Source organism: Podarcis raffonei, chromosome 16 (genome assembly GCF_027172205.1).
Source record: "Podarcis raffonei isolate rPodRaf1 chromosome 16, rPodRaf1.pri, whole genome shotgun sequence".
Classification (NCBI taxonomy): Eukaryota; Metazoa; Chordata; class Lepidosauria; order Squamata; family Lacertidae; genus Podarcis; species Podarcis raffonei.
Window position 1 is genome coordinate 37914624 of NC_070617.1, and position 23114 is coordinate 37937737.

The following is a 23114-nucleotide window of genomic DNA, read 5'->3' on the forward strand; positions in this document are numbered from 1 at the left end:
TTCTGTAAGAAAAGTCAGTATATTTATGGTTTGCTTTATAAAAGTTACTATAATACAATGGTACATAGTATTCAATTCACAAAAAAATTATGAACAAATATTTACAGCATGACATGCCCACAACAAAAAAAAACCACACGTTCTTCTAAACAAGGTATACTGAAGACGGAGCACAGAACAGTCCCAAACTTATACAGCTGTTCAAAACAAAATGGAACAAAAGGCTTAAAAAAATCCCAAATCTCAAAAGCAGAGATTTAATTTTGTCTTTTTTTGTTTTGTTTTAAGGAACATAAAAAATAGATGCCATTTATTGCAAACCATTTTCCTTGCCCCTTTTAAAGGAGCTCTTTATTTTTCACACTGCGAATTAAAAACCGGTATTTTTACAGAATTCAGGTACAAGGACTAAGGTTTTCCCCTCCACAGTGTTTCATTTTAAGAACTAACTCCCAAATTCATAGTATCCTTTGTTCCCCACCACTGCTTTGTCCCAGAAGCTCCAGTGAGGTGAGAGCTTCATGAGAACAGACAAAGCTTCGGATGAGCAGGACTTTGCTGGCTGGCGAAGACCCTGTTCATGTGGAGCAACAGAGAAGCACTGGAGCACCTTGGAGCTCCAGACTGTGGCTAATGCAATTTTCTTTGTAACCGCTACAAATACTACGTTGGTAATTGAGAAGGAACGTTATAAAATAAAATTGCCAGGGGAGGGTCAAAGTTATAGATTTGCTTAAATACATTTTAGGTTGTCATTAATAGACTATACACATTTTCTTGTCTGAAATAAATAGATTTTGCACATTAAGGTATCAGAAAGGCAAATTTTAAAAAGCCTTAACTTGGCAGGGTTTTTCTTTTAAATCTTCAGCTTCTTAATGCTTCTAGTTTGATCTACGTATTTGACAAAAAAAAAAAAGATATTTTGTACAGAATTTACATTATACATAGCTTGACACAAGCTGTAAATGGCGCCAGCTCTCCTCCCCCACCCCAATCTCCCACTCTCTTATTGAGGTCTTGGGCTGACAATCTTTTAAAAAAGAACTCCAAACACAATAGTCACTTTTAACAAATTATTTACATGCTTCTGAAGTACAAAGAAAACAGCCAAAAACATACAAAACAAAAATCAACATGTTTCTACAAGAAACAGTGTTTGAAGAGAAGAGTTTGAACGGCTTCTATGCACAGATGATGTGTCCATTTTAAATGTCAAAATTTCATCTCCCCCACCCTTTAAAAAACTTTTTATACAGAAATGCACTGAAATGATCCCTGAAAATAGGTCACAAACGACAAAACTGAAACAGCTCTCCATCAGAGTTTACAAATTATTTTCTCCCCCATTGTATTAATAAGCTGCTTTGACAATATAAATATCTGTCAGAGTGAGACATCACTGGCTCCTTCCAAGATTTAATCTGAAACTGGAAACTAGAGTCAGGGAAAATGATTGTATGAAACCAAGCAGGCTGGGATTGAAAGCACAGGAAAGTTCCTTTCTATTTGCTAGATAATACCAGTGTGAAAACTCAATGAAAGTCAAGTTGAATCCCCCACCCACCTTGCCAGGCCCTCCATTTGGAGTGGATGAGTCAAGGCTTGTGGGTGGGCCGACGAGACTTTGGCACTGCTCTTGGGTGGCTGGGGTTAGAGTGGAGACTTGTAGGATCAGGATTGTATCTCTAGACTTAGACTGGAGCCGTTATTCCTTCCAGAGATCTGCCTCTCTTGTTTTAAGGAACATAAAAATCCTCCCCTCGTTTGGAGCAGGGACAGAGAAGCTGATCACCTTTGCCCCAAAATTATTCCCCTTCAATGCAGAGCCTTTCAAGGAACAAGAGAATAACCGGATCTGGAGCAGTCATAATTTAAAAATTTCGACCACGCTTGTGTATATACACACTTGTGTATATGAAAGAAAACACTTTTGAAAGTGTGTGTGTGTGTAGTCACAACTTCTATGCCAGGAAGTTGCTTCAAGTTCCAAGCTAAGGCTATCCAGCAGAACCACGCTGATACGAGTAGCTTTAGTATTGCTGTACTTCCTTAAGAAAACAATTCGTTTAACACACACAAAAATATGCAGGGTTAATAAATACAGAGAGGCCGCATGAGGCAACTTTCCTGCACATGCCCTCGCCTACATTTCCAGCTGGTGTTTCTGCAGGAGATGCTGGATTATACTCCTGGCATGAGAGAGAGTATGGGAAAGGGTGGGAGCCTGTAGATAAGGCAGCTTGCTTACTATGTTCTGTGTTACATGAAATGGATGTGGCTTTCTCAAAAGGTTGGAAGCATTAAAAAGCCACACCAAAGACATGCCAAGGAGAACCTGTAAGAAAGCAGGGGGACTGGCAAAAGAACCAAGGTCACTGCCAACCTTCTGCCCTCCAGTTTTGGACCACAATGGGAGCTGTAGTCCAAAATAACAGAAGAGCCCCAGGTTGGGTGGGGAAGGCTGGGATAATCTAATCAACTGCACACATGGTCCTCCGTACTCAATGGCCAGAGTTTGTTCAAGCTCCTCGACCCACAAGGCCAGCAGAGCCGCTTTGCCCAGAAAGACACACCAGGCTTGCTTCTTCCTTTTGGCTTCTGAACCTCAAAAGGCGGAAAGCCGCCGACTTTTAGATGTTACATCCAGTAGGATATAACTAGAAGAGGCTTGCAAGCAAAATTCCACTGCCTTACTATGGAAGCCATCAAGACCACACACAAAATGCCAGAGTAACTAGGTGTGGGTGCTGTGGAAAGAAGCAAAAGGCCTGACAGAGAGTATCTGTGCATCTTCTGGTTCCTATTTTTTCTCTGGGAAATTAATTCTTGGTACAGCCAAGTTTAAAGTCCAGTAAATTTAATCCAGGAGCAAAAGACTGAGGAGTACTGAAGATGAGCATATATTTCAATATTTGCCCGACTCAACACTCTTAACAGTTTTGAGACTAATTCTTTTTTCTTTTTTTTTAAGGCACACCCCACACACTTTTCTTGCTGCAATGTTTGCTTGGGTTTTAATCAAAAAGAAGAACCCCCACTAATCTCTCCAGTGCAAAGAAGCACTACATAATTATAGGACGGGCATTTGAGAATGAGGATGCAGTCAGACCAAGAAATCTGCTTGCTACTGAAAATAAGCTTTGACCACAAAAAAGTGCTGCTTTCTCAGGCCATAAAACAGTTGCTCTCCACACACACACAAAAACACACACACAAACATCCACACCCCGTGGGGACCCTCCCTGCCTTACTCAACCAAACTGAGCTAAATGAGGACTAGGTTCCACTCGGCTGAGGCAGGCAGGACCTGGTTCTTTCGTCAGAAGTCTCTTCAGTACTTGGGAAGGAAGAAACCTAAAAGATTGTCATTTAAGGACAAGAGCATTCTGCCAAAGGGGATGGGATGATGAGGGTGAAAAACCAAGGAGATAAAAGCAGCCGCTGACTTGGGGAGGACAGATCTTGTCCCAGCTCACCCCCCACTTGGCATCTGCACAGCCTCTATGTATTTGGAGGGGAGGGAGATGTTTGCCCCGGTTTCCTGTGCAAGCCTCAAGTGTGTGGAGGACGTATGGAAACAGGGCTTGGTGGAGCACACTCAGAGGGCTGCCAAACCAACAGTTTCTACAGCATAGCAAGTGCTACAATAGAGAGGGAAATTTGGGGGGGGGGGAGGAGGGATCCAGCTCTGCTTTTAAAAAGAAAAGGGAAGTGGGTTCGTTATTGGGTTCCTAAAGCTATAGTTCCCCCTCCCTCCCCCACAAGGACCAGCAGTGTGCAGAAATCCCAGGGGGCACCAAGGTGACCACATCGACCACAACTCTGATCCACAGAAGGGAGGAGGTTTGTCCTTTTGTGCATCGCAGACCCAGACAGAATTCCCCGCCTGCTTGAGAAAGCCTCCGCTTGACGTCGGTGTCCCAGCGCTCACTGCAGGCGATCCCAGCCAGCTTCCATTCAACTCATGGCCTCCTGTGTCTCTGCTTCACATTTTTTGAATGTCTTTCTCCTGACCCTCCACAAGACAAAACTAATGAGAAAAAGGTAGCAGCATTTTATGGAGAGAGGAACGTGTTTAAAGGATAATAAGGGTACCTTGCTCTACCCATGAGAGCTACACCATAAAGGAGCGAGCAGAGCAGGAGGCGGGGAGAAGAGAGAGTGTTTTGATTTATGGTGCCACTGAGTAAGGGGAACTATCACGAGGGGCGGAGAAAGGTGGGGTTGTGAATCTGAAGATGAAAAGCACCTGCAGCTTGAAGAGTCCTAGTGTGCGTGTCTTCAATTTGCACTTCTCCTGACAGAAGGATAGAAAGTGCCATATAGGTTCCCCTGTCTCTTCCTCATTTTCCTTCTTCCACCTCATCTCTCATTTTTCTAACTTTTTTTTTTTTTTGGCAAAAGTGCAACCACCCTCGGCTACCACAGTTTGGACACAGCCACCACGCGGCAAAAACCTTGGGCTTTAATTCAGGGTCCCTCTGCAGTTCTCGGAGCCACACAAACAGGGGATCTTTACATCCTCAATGGGGAATTTGTAGTCGTATGTAATTTCCTCATTCACATTGATGTACTGCTTCGAGTAGATGACAATCTTCTTCTGAGATTCCACTGTGATGACTTTAGCGTAGCAGTTGGGCTAAAACAAAAGAGGCAGTTAATTAAAAGCTTTGGCTTAAAGATGTTGATTCACTTGTTTAGATTTCGGACCCATCACTGTCTTAGTATGTGTGTGCATGTGTGTGTTCTGTGTTTCTGGGAAGGGAGGCTGAAGAAACAAAACAAAAAATTCTTTCTAGCCACCTTTTAATATACTTGAGAAGCACATATCACTGGTTTAAGTTGCTGGTTTTAACCTTTAAAGCCGTACACGGCCTAGGACACACGTACTATGGGACCGCTTCTCCCAGTATGCCCCACGGAGGACCTTAAGGTCCACAAATGACAACACTTTGGAGGTCCCAAGTCACAAGGTGGTTAGATTGGTCTCAACTAGGGCCAGGGCCTTTCCAGTACTGGCCCTGACTTGGTGGGACGCTCTGTCACAAGAGACTAGGGCTTTGCGGGACTTGACACCTTTCCGCAGGGCCTGCAAGACAGAGCTGTTCCGCCTGGCCTTTGGTTTGAATTCAGTCTGACCCTTATGTTTTCCCTCCCCTTACGATTTTGATCCATGGGCTACTTTTAAAATGAGGCTGCATTTTAAATTGCATTTTAACCAGTATTTTAAATTGTCCCCCCCATTATGTTTTTATTGTAATTTTACTGGTGTTAGCCGCCCTGAGCCCAGCTCTGGCCGGGGAGGACGGGGTATTAATAATAATAATAATAATAATAATAATAATTGATAAACAGGTATGAGGAGCAGGGGAGGGAAATCAAAACTGAAGAGGCAACCATCAGTCACCTCCTTGCATAAGACAGCATGGGTCTGAGGATTGTGGGAAACAGAGAGGCCACTGGAGTGGGAAGGTCCACTCACCCACCCACCCACATGGACTCTCCACCCCTACAAGTTTGTTGCCCCACTGTGATGACAGTTGGAGCCACCAGGGGACACAAAAATGAATTGGGGTGGGGGTGGGGGTGGGGAGGTGACAGGGGCTTGGAAAGGGGAGATGCTGCCATGACCCAGGTGACACCAGGGAGAAGCGCCCCATTTTGAATGGATCTCTCAGGGCCATCCACTTGCCCCTGCCTGCAGTTGAGATAAAGCCAGGACACTGGGTGAGCCTGTGGCAAAGCGGTGGGTGTCTTCCATCCCTCTGCACATGGGGATGAGGCCTTGCCACAAGAAGATTGTGGGCTTGGCAGAAGCAACTGCAGTGAGGAAAAAACCAGGACCAGGGCAGCCCTCAGCAGCTGGTAATGGAGAGCAGAGGAAGAGGTGGTGTTGGGGGTGGCAGCGTTGCGTCCTGGAAGCTTTGCTTTGATGACACCCCCCGCCTGCCCCCGCGAACAACAGCCCTAGTCTGGATAGCAGCAGCTGCTGATGCTGCAGTGAGATCAGTGACAATGGTAGCTCCTACTGCCTGGGCAGCAATGAAGGAAGCCCAGATGCAACCCTGTTGCCACACCACAGCCGGACCAGGTAGGGCTGGCAAGGGGAGCAAGCAGAGTGCAAAAGCACGTGTGTGTGTGTGTGTGTGTGTGTGTGTGTGTGTGCGCGCGCGTTTACCTACACACCCTTTCACATTTAATACAGGAATAAAGTCTGATGCCACCAAGTGAGTGATGGAGCTTGTAAGGCCAAGTAACACTTACATTACAACTGTGGTTAATAAACCTGGCGAAGTTTCCACACTTTGTTGCATCTATAATCGTGTCGTGGTCAACCCTGAACATGTAACTGCTGCCAATGCCTTCGTCCTCATACCGCTTCTCTCGCATGTCAGCAATTACCTGCAGAACAAGCCAAAGGTCACAAGAGCTACCTTCCAAGAGCAGCCACATTAAGAAAGGGAGAGAAGAGGGACCAAACCAAAGAGGTGACACCTGTCAGAATTTTGCTGCTCACCATTTTATAAAGACCCTCCATGGCTGAAAGTAGAAAGATTTCAAAAGGTAAACACAGAGAGCAGCATTTTCACAGGGATACTGGTATAAGAGACAGCAATACAGCCGACTCACAAGTTGTGTGCATTTGACTAGCATGGTTGCAGTTCTATGTGCTTGGGAGCTGGCCAGAACTCAACCACACAAATTAAACACAGCAAGGCAGACAGCATAAAAGCTCTTTCTGTGCCAATCCTATGCAATACCTTCCCAGAGCCCAGGGAGCAGGACTGAAGCAGCCGCTTTGGACTGCAAAATCTTGTAAGGTGGCACCTCACCCACCCAGCTCAGTGTTGACAGCAGCAGCTTCTGATTAGAACTCGCAGAACTCTCACAACTTCTCACAGAGCTTGTGAGATCTCACGTGAAATCTTGCAAGAGTTCTGCATCATCTGGTGAGATTTCAGGTGAGGGGCAGCACCTTCCTGTTTCACCTCAGGTGTCAAAATGGGGTGGGCCACTCATGCTGGTAAGCAAGGCAGAAAGCTTAAAAGATCTCCACTTTGCAGGGGGGGGGGTCAAGGCCCACTTGGAAAAGTAAGAATGGCTGAAGGGGGCAGTTCTGGGATTGTCATTGCTGCTGTACAGAACAACACATGTATCAGACCTTCAATCTGTAAATAAAGCATTTTAAACTTACTGAACGTCGTGTGGTCTGTTTATTGCCAGAGGGGCAAAAAGAAACAGAGTGCTGTAAGAGGACTAAATGGGATAGAAGGGGGACAGTATTGCCCACCTGCAGGCTGACATGGGGCAACACATTCTGCCCCCTCGCTCTGCTGCATGGCCACATGGGACTCACGCCACTCCTTACAAGCTGCTCTATGGGTTGGAACTCCGACGCGTGGCTCCTCTCCTCTTACCTGCCGGATATTCTGCCCCACATACTCAATCACCATCTCGTCAGCAGCAATGGGCTCCATTGCAAAGAGTCCCCAGTCGTGAATGTGACTCTTGCAGAATTTTAGCTTTTTCTTCCGGAACTGTGCGATGGGGAAGAGAGAGAAGAAAAAGGGTGCCTGTAAGCCATTTGTTCGAAAACCGGCACAGTGCTGGAGGAGACTGAGCACAGCGGGGCTTACAACCCAGCAACATGCCATTCAGAAGATCCATTTCTAAATAAGCCGAAACCACGTTTTAGAGGCTGCTTAGCTTGGGCCATGGCGGCCAGTGCCCCTTCCTGCCACACTTCCCATTTTAATGCTACTTTATCAGAGTAACAGAAAACAGAGAGACATGTAGAATATAAAATAATGGCAGTCCGTAAAAACTAATGTGGAGTTACTTGAAGAGAAGAGGCAATCCTGTTTGATATGATTTGTTCTTCACAGGCCATCTCCAGGGTGTGAGGAACTGCATTAAAGCCAACATGGTAATTTGGAACAAAACTACAGTCATGAGTTTTCCAAAGTCATTTAGATTATTTAATTGCCATTTTATTCCCTGCTTGTGTAAATAATAAAACTGTTGGTTCAAACATTTTTGTCCTTTCAAGATTTGCAGCCAAGATGATCAAGGGTCTGAAAACCAGGCCTTATGAGAAATGGTTGAAGGAGCTGAGTACGTTTAACTTGGAAAAGAGGAAACTGAGAGGAGATAGGATAGCCATCTTCAACTATCTCAAGGGCTATCATATGGAGGAGCGAGCAAGCTTGTTTTCTTCAGCTCTGGAGGGAAGGAGTAAAACCAATGGCTTCAAGGGACAAGAAGATTCTGACTAAACAGCAGGAAGAACTTTCTGACAGTATGAGCTGTTTGACAGTGGAAAGGACTCGCTTGGTAGACTCTCCTTCCTTGGAGGTTTCGAAGCAGAGGTTGGATGGCCATCTGTCATGGATGCTTTAGCTGGAATTCTTGCATTGCAAATGACCATTGGGATCCCTTCCAACTCTGCAATTCCACAGTTCTATTATTTTGGGTGAGCTTTTCATTTAGGGCCCCTGTCACACTTCAGTATACAAATAAGTTGAATTGGAACTCCTTTAAAGGTAAAGGGACCCCTGACCATTGGGTCCAGTCGTGACCGACTCTGGGGTTGTGGCACTCATCTCGCTTTATTGGCTGAGGGAGCCGGCGTCCAGCTTCTGGGTCATGTGGCCAGCAGGACTAAGCCGTTTCTGGCGAACCAGAGCAGTGCACGGAAACGCCGTTTATCTTCCCGTCGGAGCGGTGCCTATTTATCTACTTGCACTTTGATGTGCTTTCGAACTGCTGGGTTGGCAGGAGCAGGGACCGAGCAACGGGAGCTCACCCCGTCGCGGGGATTCGAACCGCCAACCTTCTGATCAGCAAGTCCTAGGCTCTGTGGTTTAACCCACAGCGCCACCTGCGTCCCTGGAACTCCTTTAAATCTCTCCAAATTTTGGCAACCATCATTCTACTTGCCACAAATGTATCCCCAATTAAGTTTTATTATGCAATTCCAAGTAAATGTAATGGTGCCAACTGAGGGATTTTAACCATTCATTCTCCAGCTACTTTTCTCAATTCCTGGAATTTCTTGAAATGTCACATCCCAGAATTCCTGCTACCCTTCAGGTCTTCTCTTAAAGGGACTTGCAGATTCCTTCTGCAAAGCTTGCCCCAAGACCACAGCAACATGATTTTAACCCTTTCCTGCCATTCATCAATCAAATACTTTGTCACTTGGAAGGCAGACAAGTTCACTGACCAGTAGGGGTTATAGTAAATGGAGGCTTCCAAGAGGGAAGCTGCACAACTTACCTTGAGCTGGTTGAATTTGAGCAAGTCACTGTCGCAACTGCCGGGTAAGGAGGACAGAAGCCTGCGTTGCTCGGACCTCCTCTCGGAGCCAGCCCGGGTGGAAACGTGCACCTGGGCAGGGATGCTCATTCCCTGAGGACCAAAAACAGGACAGCATAGCAGTTAGCAAGCAGGTGAGTGGAACTGGTCCCAGGCAGGTTTAGCCTCAAGGCGGGGTGATCTCAGTGACACAGCATCTGCACGCTGAGAAATATTTTTGCTCAAGATCCCAGAGAGCTGCTCAAAGATGGCTGACTGGCCCATAGCCAAGGGGCAGTGCAGCCCGTGCTTATCTTGCAGAGGGCGCCAGGCTCAATCCCTGGAGCCTGAAGGAAGAGGGAAGGTGGCGAGGAAGACCAGGGCTGGATGCCCATAGCCAGTCAGAGGAGCCAGTAGTGGGAGAGGTGGAACAATGGCCTGACGCAGCATAAGCCAGCCACACACACACCAACCTGGTGCCCTCCAGATGTTTTGGGCTATAACTCCCATCATCCCAAGCCAACACAGCCGTGTAGTGGTCCAAAACAACTGCAGGATGCCCAACTGGCAAAAAGTGGTGTAACGTAAATTCATATATTATTGTTTTTTGCTGACTTGATCATAAAGCAGTTACTTACTAGGCAAAAGGTTCCTGCATTGCAGGCAGTTGGACCAGATGACCCTCATGGTCCATTCCAACTCTACAATTGTATGATGCTATTCTATATAGAGAACATCCTATTCTTCTAAGTGAGCTAATAAAATATATTAATCCTATTAAAAATTAACCCCCAAACTGAATGCTCCCCACCCACCCACAAGTTTGTCCTGCTGCCTTTCCTAGCTCTTTTTCTGCTCCACTCTTCTGGCAAGGGAGAACGCACCCCAGCTGACTTGCCTGCCACATTGTCCCATTTATACCCCCTAACATCTCATATCCCTGCCTGCCACCTTCTCCGGACAGTTACAATTATGTCAGCAACTCAAGGGTGCAATTCAATTGTCATGTCTTTTCTGCCCACAAACTGTAAGAAGGTTCAAGTGGACTTCAGAGAGGAAGGAGGGAGGTGCCTGCAGAACTCCCAGCCAGACACACAGAATGGGACAGCAAGGAGAAAGAAGAGGGGGCCCGTCCTTTACCTGCGTGTCGGCAGGAGGCTCCTCTGCAAATGCACGGCTGTTATTGAGGTATTTCAGTTTGTCCTTCTTGTCGATCTTGTAGTAGCCTTCGCTGCGGGCACAGCCTGTGACGTGCTCCCGCATCCCATCGTCCCGTTTCTTCTTCTTTGGAGTAGAAAAGCTGGTTGGTGGACTCCACATTAAGGAAAAACGCAGGAAAGATGTGGGCTGCAAAGCCCTGCAATTATGCCGGCAAAGCTTGCTGGGCCCTTGGCCCTAAACCAGAGATGGGCAACATTTTCTAGCCCAAGGGCCTCCTTGCCACCTGGGCCATTTTCTGGGGCTGAATACCAGTGGTGGGCAGGGCCAGAGGGGAAAGTAGGTGGAGAAATAGGTGTGGCTTTTACCTTTGCGGAGTCTGCTATATTCTGGCCATAAGTCAGGAGTCTCTCTCTCTCTCTCTCTCTCTCTCTCTCTCTCTCTCTCTCTCTCACACACACACACACACACACACACACACACACACACCATCTAGGTAAGCATTAAAAACTTTCATGATGAAAATATGTAACAAACAAGCGAGTTAAAAATCAGAAAAGGTAAAATGATTGCCTACCTAGGGGTGTCTTCAATACCTGGTGGAATGCCAGTCCCAATGGGGCCTCTTGTTCTTCAGCAGAGAGGGCATTCCACAACACTGGAGCCACCAGAGGAAGAGCCCACCTTTGTGCTACCGCAAGCCAAGCATCATCCAGCCATGTCAAAGCTAGCTGGGTATCATTTGCTGATCTTAATGCTCTTACCTAGCAGTGGAGGGGAAGGTGCTTTTTCAGGCATTAGCTAGAGGAATCTCTCCAATATGTATTTGGTAAGGGAGTGGAATTTCCCATTTTCTCTGTTAGGCAGATCACTATGTAACAACTGCCAGACACAAAGCATGTCAAAAGTACCATAATCTTCCACTGAACCATTGGCAGAGGAGCATGCAAGCCTGTTAAGTTTGCAAACTCATCAAGCAGAACTGAATTGTGTCTGACAAAGAGTTCTGTGAAATGCTAGGGTTGCGTATCATTTTTACTAAACAAAATGATGCCAATAGATGGTACTAAGCAAACAGTTTTAACTTAGTGTTCTGCCTTTATTTTTTCATTATTATATTTGGGGGGGGGGGTGTTGAATTTGTTGGTGTTTTAATTATGTTTGGATTTTATAGTTTATTTTAAACTTGTAAACAGCTTGGAAGCCATTTTGGAATGTTAGTGGTATATAGATATAATTAATAATAACTTGAAGAACTCAGAGAAGCTATGAACTACGCCGAGCAGGGCACACAAGATGAACAGGTCATAGTGGAGAGTTTTGACCAAACGTGATCCACCTGGAGGAGGAACCGGCAAGCCACTCCAGTATCCTTGCCAAGAAAACTCCATGGACAAAGACAACAGGCATATAAAAGTTATGACGCTGGAAGATGAGCCCCTCAGGTCGGAAGGCGTCCAACATGCTACTGGGGAAGAGCGGAGGGCAAGTACAAGTAGATCCAGAGCTGATGAAGCGGCTGGGCCAAAGCCGAAAGGACGCACAGTTGCGGATATGCCTGGAAGCGAAAGGAAAGTCCAATGCTGTAAAGAAAAATATTGCATAGGAACCTGGAATGTAAGAACCATGAACCTAGGTAAGTTGGAGGTGGTCAAAAATGAGATGGCAAGAATAAATATTGACATCCTGGGCATCAGTGAACTAAAATGGACGGGAATGGGCGAATTCAGTTCGGATGACCATCACATCTACTACTGTGGGCAAGAAACCCGTAAAAGAAATGGAGTGGCCCTCATAGTCAACAAAAGAGTGGCGAAAGCTGTACAGGGATGCAATCTCAAAAATGATAGAATGATCTCGATACGAATCCAAGGCAGACCTTTTAACATCACAGTAATCCAAGTTTATGCACCAACCACTGGTGCTGAAGAAACTGAAATAGACCAATTCTATGAAGACTTACAAGACCTTATAGAAGTGACACCAAAGAAGGATGCTCTTCTCATTATAGGGGATTGGAATGCTAAAGTAGGGAATCAAGAGATAAAAGGAACAACTGGCAAGTTTGGCCTTGGAGATCAAAACGAAGCAGGGCAAAGGCTAATAGAGTTCTGTCAAGAGAACAAGCTGGTCATCACAAACACGCTTTTCCAACAACACAAGAGACGACTCTACACATGGACATCACCAGGTGGGCAGTATCGAAATCAGATTGATTATATTCTCTGCAGCCAAAGATGGAGAAGCTCTATACAGTCAGCAAAAACAAGACCTGGAGCTGACTGTGGCTCAGATCATCAGCTTCTTATAGCAAAATTCAAGCTTAAACTGAAGAAAGTAGGAAAAACCACTGGGCCGGTAAGATGCAATCTAAGTCAAATCCCTTATGAATACACAGTGGAAGTGAGGAACAGGTTTAAGGATTTAGATTTGCTGGACAGAGTGCCTGAAGAACTATGGATGGAGGCTCGTAACATTGTACAGGAGGCAGCAACGAAAACCATCCCAATGAAAAGGAAATGCAAGAAAGCAAAGTGGCTGTCCAACGAGGCCTTACAAATAGCGGAGGAGAGAAGGCAAGCAAAATGCGAGGGAGATAGTGAAAGATACAGGAAATTGAATGCAGATTTCCAAAGAATAGCAAGGAGAGACAAGAAGGCCTTCTTAAACGAGCAGTGCAAACAAATAGAGGAAAACAACAGAATGGGAAGAACCAGAGATCTGTTCAAGAAAATTGGAGATATGAAAGGAACATTTCGTACAAAGATTACCATAATAAAGGACAAAAGTGGTAAGGACCTAACAGAAGCAGAAGACATCAAGAAGAGGTGGCAAGAATACACAGAGGAATTATACCAGAAAGATATGGATGTCTCGTACACCCCAGGTAGTGTGGTTGCTGACCTTGAGCCAGACATCCTGGAAAGTGAAGTCAAATGGGCCTTAGAAAGCACTGCAAATAACAAGGCCAGTGGAAGTGATGGTATTCCAGCTGAACTATTTAAAATTTTAAAAGATGATGCTGTTAAGGTGCTACACTCAATATGCCAGCAAATTTGGAAAACTCAGCAGTGGCCAGAAGATTGGAGAAGATCAGTCTACATCCCAATCCCAAAGAAGGGCAGTGCCAAAGAATGCTCCAACTACCGCACAATTGCACTCATTTCACACGCTAGCAAGGTTATGCTTAAAATTCTACAAGGAAGGCTCAAACAGTATGTGGATCGAGAACTCCCAGAAGTGCAAGCTGGATTTAGAAGAGGCAGAGGAACCAGAGACCAAATTGCAAACATGCGCTGGATTATGGAGAAAGCTAGAGAGTTCCAGAAAGACATCTACTTCTGCTTCATTGACTATGCAAAAGCCTTTGACTGTGTCGACCACAGCAAACTATGGCAAGTTCTTAAAGAAATGGGAGTGCCTGATCACCTCATCTGTCTCCTGAGAAATCTCTATGTGGGACAAGAAGCTACAGTTAGAACTGGATATGGAACAACTGATTGGTTCAAAATTGGGAAAGGCGTACGACAAGGCTGTATTTTGTCTCCCTGCTTATTTAACTTATATGCAGAATTCATCATGCGAAAGGCTGGGCTGGATGAATCCCAAGCTGGAATTAAGATTGCCGGAAGAAATATCAACAACCTCAGATATGCAGATGACACAACCTTGATGGCAGAAAGTGAGGAGGAATTAAAGAACCTTTTAATGAGGGTGAAAGAGGAGAGTGCAAAATATGGTCTGAAGCTCAACATCAAAAAAACGAAGATCATGGCCACTGGTCCCATCACCTCCTGGCAAATAGAAGGGGAAGAAATGGAGGCAGTGAGAGATTTTACTTTCTTGGGCTCCATGATCACTGCAGATGGTGACAGCAGCCACGAAATTAAAAGACGCCTGCTTCTTGGGAGAAGGGCAGTGACAGGCCTAGACAGCATCTTGAGAAGTAGAGACGTCACCTTGCCAACAAAGGTCCGTATAGTTAAAGCCATGGTTTTCCCAGTAGTGATGTATGGAAGTGAGAGCTGGACCATAAAGAAGGCTGATCGCCGAAGAATTGATGCTTTTGAATTATGGTGCTGGAGAAGACTCTTGAGAGTCCCATGGACTGCAAGAAGATCAAATGCATCCATTCTTAATGAAATCAGCCCTGAGTGCTCACTGGAAGGACAGATCGTGAAGCTGAGGCTCCAGTACTTTGGCCACCTCATGAGAAGAGAAGACTCCCTGGAGAAGACACTGATGCTGGGAAAGATGGAGGGCACAAGGAGAAGGGGGCGACAGAGGATGAGATGGTTGGATAGTGTTTTCGAGGTTACCAGCATGAGTTTGACCAAACTGCGGGAGGTAGTGGAGGACAGAGGTGCCTGGCGTGCTCTGGTCCATGGGGTCACGAAGAGTCGGACACGACTAAACGACTAAACAACAACAACAACAATAATAATAATACCACCAGAATGGCTACAATGTTTAAAAATTAGTAGTGCTTTCAAAATAAAAGATGCTGCACTTGCATATTACTAATCTTCACCTGTATTTTGAATTAGTTATGTTATTCATCACTGTTTCAGTTGCTACCACAATGCTTAGCAAAAATGATTTATATGTCATTGTCATCAGCACCATTCCATTTCTAAGACTGTAGACTAGGAAAAGGTCTGAATGTCTGGTCCAGTTCCAGTGCTCCCATGGAGGCCAGCACTTTAAATAGGGGTTTTAAATCTTTGCCACAGCAGGCGTCTCTAAAAACTCTTGCTTTAGTATGAAACAGTCAACTCAATTGGCAGAATTGTTAAGTAGAGCAAGAGGTTTTGCTGCGATGTGAAACAGGAGTTCAGCACACTCCATGGGACAAGGGAAGACTAACCTCAACAGGATGATGTCAACAAATGGGATATATTAGGAAGTTTGGGGGCTTAATGTCAGAACTGCTTTTTGAGCCCCCCAGCCTGTTGCAAAGAAGAACCTTGAAATTCTGCAGACATGTGTAGTAAGAACAAAAGCAGGTTTTCATGCGCTTCTAGAAGCTACAAGTCATATAAAAACTAGCCCAATATTTTAGGGCCAAAAATACATTTGTATCTGATGACTGCAAATAATCATTACAGCAATGCCCAACTCTTTTTATGTAAAAGGCCCTTTATAAGAATGTAAGAAGAGCCTGCTGGATTAAGCCAACCAATTGCCCATCAAGTCCAGCATCCTGCCCACACAGTGGGGAACCAAATTTCTGTAGCAAACCTGCAAGCAGGACCTCCTGTGGTTTCCTGCTATTGTTTTTGACTGTAGTTATGGCACTGTCAGTTACGTTCAGGAGTCTAGCCATACACCTTTAGAAACAGGGCTTTGCCCAGCCAAGGGGGTTCAGGAACTGCTGAGAAGCCTGCTCATGAGTTACTGTTTCTGCTCCTATAGAGGAATAACTGGGTTCTTTTTTGGCCAGGATGGTGGCCCAGTCATTGCTGAAGAGACATATTTGCTGAATGACATTAATAAATAGGAAATATTAAAAAGTTGTCAAGTTTGCTGTTTTAGCAACTAAACTTAGAAAGGATTTTGTGGACAACAGTGCATTAGACTAAGTTCTGTTTCTTATTCCACTTTTTAAACAGTTTCTGGAACTGACCTGTTAGTACCATATGCAGTGTATATATTTTCATATTTTTTCTGCAGTATTGTTAAGGCTTATTGCTTACAACAAAATTACCAACCAAGTACGGCAATGCCCAATAAAACCAGCTCCTCAAAAACAATACGTCCCCAAGGAAGCCCAATCTGGTAATCCAGGAAAAAAAAGAAAAGGGAAAAAAGGATATGAGGATGGTATACCCAAAGGGTATCATTGAGCCAGTCCATGCCATTGTCTTGCTGCAACAAGTGATCGTATGTAACACACAGGAAATGGATATCCTCTTCGTCAATGCCCCCATTCCAAATGTCATATAAAATGGTCATCTCCTCAAACTCAGAGCGGGGCCTGAAGTGATACTGATGAGGGGAATACTCAGGGGAAGGAATTGTTGGAACGTCCTCCGGCCTCTTTTTCTGTCGCCTCCACTGTCTTTTGGATTTCAAGTAGGCCTCTTCTTCTTTCAAGTCCTCGTTCCACTGGTTCTCCAGCTCCTTAAAGGGAAGCTTCTCAGCTAGAACATCTGGGGGGAGCTTGTCATGGAAGCCTTCATTCCGGAAATCCAGGGTCACTGCTTCCGGATCTTTCAGGGCATAGAAAGCCTCTGGGTGGCTACTCAACAAATCTTTGCTCACAGCACTTTCAGTCAAGACAACTGGGATGGGAAGAAGAGGAGGCTCAATGGGCTTGCCAGAATAGGCATCCAACATAGGGCCCAAAGGAGAGGATCGTTTCGGCCGCCCTGGTTTCCTTTTGATGGGCAAGACAGAGGAGGGAGGCTGAGGCAGGAGAGGAGGGGAAGCCACAGAGACTTCTGGGTAGGGCAAAAGGGGCCGTGCCTCTGTGGTGTACTCCTCTAGAGGCATCTTTGAGTCCACAGAAAAGCTGGGGAGAGCAGCAAGAGGTACTGGCTGGCTAGGGGGCAAGTCGAGACGTGCAAGGAAAGCTGGGACAGGTGGACTGGCAAAGGGAATGGGGGAGGGAACACTGTTCATGCCAGCCAGTAAGGAAGCACCAAGAGGTTCTTTAAAGACTTTCTCATCAGGTTCGTCTTCAGAGGGTTTCCTGCCTGACGAAAGGCAAGGAAGGGTAGCACCAGCCTCTGGGAAAGTCGGGGTGAAAGTGAAATCCCTCCCAGGCGTCCGAGGAATGCCGCCACTGTTGATCCCGGGGGACTGGGATGGGTAGGAAAAGGGGCTTCCTGGGACCTGAGGGGAACTTAAGGTCAAGCTGCTTCCTGTGAGAGGAGCGTCATTGCCAGGGGTGGCTGGGACAGTGTCCGTGCTCTGGGACTTGGAGAAAGTGTGAGAGCACTTGGCTGCAATGTCCCGTCCAGGAGTCCGAGGGAGCTCTTCTTCCAGGGCTGGTTTGGTCATGCTTAACTGATCCGGGAACTGCTCTGGAAGGAGGAATGGCTCCTCTTTACCAGATGTGACTGAGGGGAGGGGAAGCGAAGAGGGTGGCACCGCACTGAGCGGAAGCCCAGGAGACTCCAAGTGAGCCTGCCGCTCTCCTCCGGGAGTCCAAGGGAGACGGTCCTCTTCCTTGGCTGAGCGGGACTGTCGGCTTTTTGCTGGGGCTTCAGAAATGTTGTTGTCCGGCTTGGTGAAAAAGGAGGTACTGCTGGCCAAAATGTCTCCAAAAAGCCCCACCGGCGTTGGTGGACAGAGGTTTTCTTCATCCTGACTCTCTGGCTGTGGGCTGACCAGCGCCTCAGGCTCCAGCTCGACATCGGGTTCAGACTCCTCCTCTGGAAAGAAAAACACAGAGGAGCAAATGACACACCTTAAGGAAACACACCGTGGTTACAAAACTGCCTGAAGACTGGAAGGGACGCAAAGGGCATTTACCCCAAACATCTGGGGCTGGGAATATAAACAGGATCTATACAGGCGGCAGACTGAAGGATGTTCACGGAGCATCAAGGTAAGAACCCACTTGCAAACCCCTGCAAAGCTCCACTAAGTCTTCAAGGATGCAGCTAACACATTTTCAAATTCCTGTCTAAAATCACAATGGCTAGAACTGTGCCATTAAAAAAGCAAATTTCACGCCAGATACCCACTGGTATCTACTTGGGCAGTCAGCACAAAGTGCACACAATCCTAATTTTCAGCAGTTTTTCTACATCATCTTTGCCACCACATAGTGACAAACCCAGTGGACAGAGAAGCCAGGCTGAACGAGGAAGTGAGTTGGGGGAGAAGTTAGCAGTTCTATTTAGCTGATCGGAGGGCTTGTGAACAGGGGTGTTTGAGAGGGCGCTTTGAGTATGAAACCTGGAGTGCTTTCTCATAGAGCACGTAGAACCATGTGGTGGGGTAGGAGAGCTGAAAATAATGCCAATATATTTCACATCTGACAACCAATGCACCCCTTGGGTTTCAGATAATACATGGGTCTTAAAAGCCCAGGACACAAATTTTTACGGCTCTCTAACAGCTATGGTTGCTTGACGCTTAGTTTGGTCAGATTAGAGTAATACACTTCCAGAGTTAATGCTAAATACATTACTTCTGGTAAATGAGCCACCGTATGATCGGACTTGTGTGTCCTTTCCCCTCTCCTACCCATGTGCTTATTCCCTTCCTCTTTCACAACAAATTGTGAGTTACCATGACATTTGAACTAGCAAACCATTGTTTATGTGCAAACCACATAACAGGAAACCATGGTTCTACAGAAGAAACCAGGCTGAAACTCATTTTCATAAATGCCAAGCCACATTGCTACATCTGAACTGAGTTCATGTTTAAAAAGAAGCTGGAACAACTATTATGAATTAATTGCCACGTCACTGGAACAACACAGCGCTATCAATTACTTTGTTTGGTCTTAGAATTAGAGCTGGGTGAGATATTGATAAATTGTCTGAAACTGGTATGGTGTTCAGATCACAATACTGCTTCCAACAATTTGAGCTGGCAATACATTGCACCAGCTCAAATCGCCTGCAGACAGCAAAGGTGCAGACAGACAGGCAGAGCACCTTATCGGACTCCGTCTGCCTGCCTGTGCGTGCCTTTGAGGAAGCCCCTGCACTGCCCCTCCAGCTCACATGAATCAGAACAGCATCAGGGCTCACTCAGCTGAGGGGCGGGAGGCTTCCTGCTCCCCCCAGCTCATGCAAACCAGAGCAGTATCAGGGTTTGGTAGGGCTGGGCAATGTATCTCAGCTGCTTCTACCTTCTGTAAGGTGGGTAGGAAGAAGTAGCCGAGATACATTCCAGAGTCAGACATCATGAGATATCAGCATGTCACAGTATTTAGTTGCTGATATATCACGATGCTGAAAACCAGATATTGCCCAGCCCTGCTTAAAACTAAATGTGGAGGTTGAAAAGCAGCCACTTGTATTCAGATCAGGAACTTGAACAAGAAATCCTAAGAGTAGGGCTAAGAGAGGCCTTTAAATCAAGATGCTGTTGAACTAGACAGAATTTGAAACCAGCACAAGACACATTAAGGCTGCTTCTGATGTGATCCTGTTCAGCCTTAAATCCCACAAGCCACTCCCACATCAGCATGTGTGCCCAAACTTTATTTCAGAATTAGCTACACGTTCAGCTGCTCTGTGATTCAAAGGTCTTTGTGGAGCCAGGGGCATTTTTTCATGACAGGTTCTGCACTCATGCAAGGCCTACCTCCAAATATTTTATCAGCTTTCCCCTCCAAAGGTAGGGACTCCTACTCCAGGAGGAAAGGCAGGAGCAGAGACAGGCTTTCAGAGCCCTTACTCACCAGATACTGGGAGGAGAGAGTTTGCAAAATGGTCAAAATTCTCCCTCACCTGGCACGCACACTGGTGACAACTGTAGCTTCTCCTCCTGGGCTCTCTCAATCACCACCAGCACTTCAGCCACAGACTGCTGGAGGAGTTCCCCACTTTCCTCCTCTGCATGCTTGACTTCTTCCTTCTGCTCCTCTCCTTCTGGCATCAAAGGCTCCGGAAGAACTAGAGGAGTCCCTTCAATGTAATCGTCCACTGGAAACAATTCCAGGATGGTCTCCTTCTGATCATCGTCTTCAGCCTCTTGAGTGAGAGAGTCGGGGGCCAGCTGGGTAGGCAGGGCTTCTGTTTCTTGCTGCAGAGACACTCTTTCTTCATCTTCCACCTGCTCCTCATAGTCCTCTTCCTCTTCCCCTTCCCCTTCCCCTTCCTCTTCCTCCTCTTCCTCCTCCTCGTCTTCATCAGAATCAGAGCTCGTCCCAAATTCTGAGGATTCCTCACTTTCATCAGATGACTCAATCTCTGCTCCAGAGGAGGCAGGACTTCCTACATCTTCTGCTGGAACACAAAAAACACATTTTGGTCAGGACAGGCAAGAGAAATTAATTAGAAGCATAAGATTTCCATTTGCTTGTTTTTTCTCTCCCTCCCTGTCACATATCCATGCTAGAGAGCTCCCTAAGTCTTTAGAAAACCATCTGTTCTGGTAGCCATTGAAATGGCCCAAAGCAATGTGCTGTGTGTAAACACTTTTTATCCTGAATGTACCATAGTTTACCTGGACAGTAGAAGGTTCAAGGGCTTTTTTTATTGTAGAAGTAAAAGAGAAGCTGTCTTCTCACCATACAGAATTTTACCTGCCCTTAGTAATTTTTTATCTCATATTAACAGCCCTAACTTCTTGTACATCTCTTTGTAAGACAACGCTAACCTCCCCACTTTTAATTTCAGTTGCTTTAAGTGAGTATTTCATGCTCTGCATTTCATTCTTTCTTTTAGGTGGGACGCCTAGAAGTGCATATGGCATTCTAAACTTGAGTGCCTGTTAAATTATACTATTATAGACAATACTTGCTGCTTTATCTTCAATCCCTTTCAGGATAGCTCATGAAACTGAGCTTGCCTCACACACTGCTGGAGGTCCTGCTGAGCTTTTGTTCTAATGAGCACCAGTTAAATATTACCTGGAGATTTGGACAATGCCTCATCTAGTCAGCTAGTCAAAACATCAAGATCTTATTTACTTAGAGCTAGCAAGACATCATACCTTCTTCAGAATCTTGTTCCTCTTCCTTTCCACTTGTTTCTGCTTCAACCTCTTCTTCATCATCGTCTTCGTCGTCATCATCTTCATCTTCTTCCTCCCCTTCCTCTTCATTGAGGTCTTCCTCCTGTTCCTTGAGAGAGAAGACATTTTAAAAGTGCAACAAACACTCATTTTCTTGCAGGTGGGGGAGCATGTTGACCAAGGGCTTATATTATTACATAAGAAAGAGGTCCAGTGCCATTGTGGCACATCTGGTATAATGTCTAGATAAAAAGATAGGCTGGTGGACTCAGGACATGCAATATGACACATCTTTATAGAATGGAAGACACATTTAAAGTTTTTTTAAGGGGGGAAATAAGCTACAGAAATATTTCAAAACTCAGAAAAGCAACACATATGAACATATCTAATCAATTGTAGCTACACAAAGGGATATCCCAAACAGGGCTGGATTAACCATTAAGTGAAATAAGTACATGCTTAGGGCATCAAGGGAAGGGGGCACCTCAGACATTTTCCACTGCCAGATTTTTAACATTAAAGGTCACAAACTGCTCTGCTGAGCATCAGTTTTCTCAACTGAAGTGTATTAAAAATCCCAATGGAACAACTATGCAACAAGACAGGCTGGATGCCTTATCTTGACTAAGTATAGAAGCAGATGTGTTACATAAGATTAGTTTTTAGGATCTGATCAAAGACTTTGACATTAGTAAAAGCAGGAGAAAATGATTCAAATATAAAGTGAAAGTATACAAAAATAAACATTCTTTTCCATCTTAATGCAGGTTTTGTTTCATTCTTAAAAATAAAAAAATATTTTACCGTTTATTATTTTTTATGTTTTGAATTAGATATGTATGGGGGCACCAGAAACTTTTAAGTGCTTAGGGCCTCCAAAGGTCTTGACTCAGCCCTGATTCCAAGCAATATCTAGAATGTAAGGAAGAAAGAAAACTTTGTGGCTAGGGGGGAACAGCCTGCCACAAAACTCATCTTTCCCTTTGACTTAGCAACTTAGCCCCAGTGGGGCTACCTTTGAAAGTGACCTGGAAACTACAACTAATCCAGAATGCGGCAGCTAGACTGGTGACTGGGAGCAGCCGCAGAGACCACATAAAAGACCTACATTGGCTCCCAGTACATTTCTGAGCACAATTCAAAGTGTTGGTGCTGACCTTTAAAGCCCTAAACGGCCTCGGTCCAGTATATCTGAAGGAGCGTCTCCACCCCCATCGTTCTGCCCGGACACTGAGATCCAGCTCCGAGGGCCTTCTGGTGGTTCCCTCGCTGAGAGAAGCCAAGTTACAGGGAACCAGGCAGAGGGCCTTCTCGGTAGTGGCGCCCACCCTGTGGAACACCCTCCCACCAGATGTCAAAGAGAAGAACTACCACCAGACTTTTAGAAGACATCTGAAGGCAGCCCTGTTTAGGGAAGCTTTTAATGTTTGATGCATTACTGTATTTTAATATTCTTTTGGAAGCTGCCCTGAGTGGCTGGAGAAGCCCAGCTAGATGGGCGGGGTATAAATAATAAATTATTATTATTATTATATTATTATTATTATTACTACTACTACTACTACTACTACAAGAGGGAGGTGCTGGCTTTCACTTACACAGCCAAGAGAAAAAAGCCCAGGTTGGTTGTGGGACCTACCTTGTCAGAAACGGATTTCATCACCCCTTCCCCTTCCTCTTCCTCCTGCTCGGCCTCCTTTTCAGAAGACGATTCTTCCTCCTTGCCTGAATCCTCCTCTTCTCCTTCACTGTCTAGTTCCAGCGGCCTTCCGGGTCTCCTCCTGAGGCCGACCACTTCACCATCTTTCTTGGAGAGGTCTGAGGCTGCATCCGGCAGGTCTCGATCTCGTTCTGATTCTGGGAGTGTGAAAATGCATGAAAAAGTTGAAGCAGCAGCCAGCCATGACATTCCCAAAGTGACAAAAATGGATTCCTGCCTTAGAAAACTGAAAGTAGGTGGGTTTTTAAAAAGTGTTTTCTTTCGCTTGCTCATTTGTTAAATAAAT

At 45.6% G+C, this 23114-nt stretch overlaps 1 protein-coding gene across 8 annotated transcripts in view; it reads right to left on the reverse strand.

The window, feature by feature from the left end:
• Positions 1–23114, reverse strand: part of SETD1B (SET domain containing 1B, histone lysine methyltransferase) — a 72263-nt gene continuing 49149 nt past the window's right edge. For 5 of the 8 annotated variants that reach the window (XM_053370200.1, XM_053370202.1, XM_053370194.1 and 2 more), the window contains 9 exons: positions 22748–22965; positions 21085–21214; positions 19878–20375; positions 16275–17837; positions 10441–10607; positions 9283–9414; positions 7422–7541; positions 6268–6405; positions 1–4642 (listed from right to left, as the gene is read on the reverse strand). In XM_053370200.1, coding sequence (XP_053226175.1) covers positions 4469–4642; positions 6268–6405; positions 7422–7541; positions 9283–9414; positions 10441–10607; positions 16275–17837; positions 19878–20375; positions 21085–21214; positions 22748–22965 — 3140 coding nt within the window. In that variant the 3' untranslated portion in view covers positions 1–4468. The remainder of the gene's footprint in view (positions 4643–6267; positions 6406–7421; positions 7542–9282; positions 9415–10440; positions 10608–16274; positions 17838–19877; positions 20376–21084; positions 21215–22747; positions 22966–23114) is intronic. The other 3 variants (XM_053370195.1, XM_053370199.1, XM_053370196.1) reach the window with 2 other exon arrangements.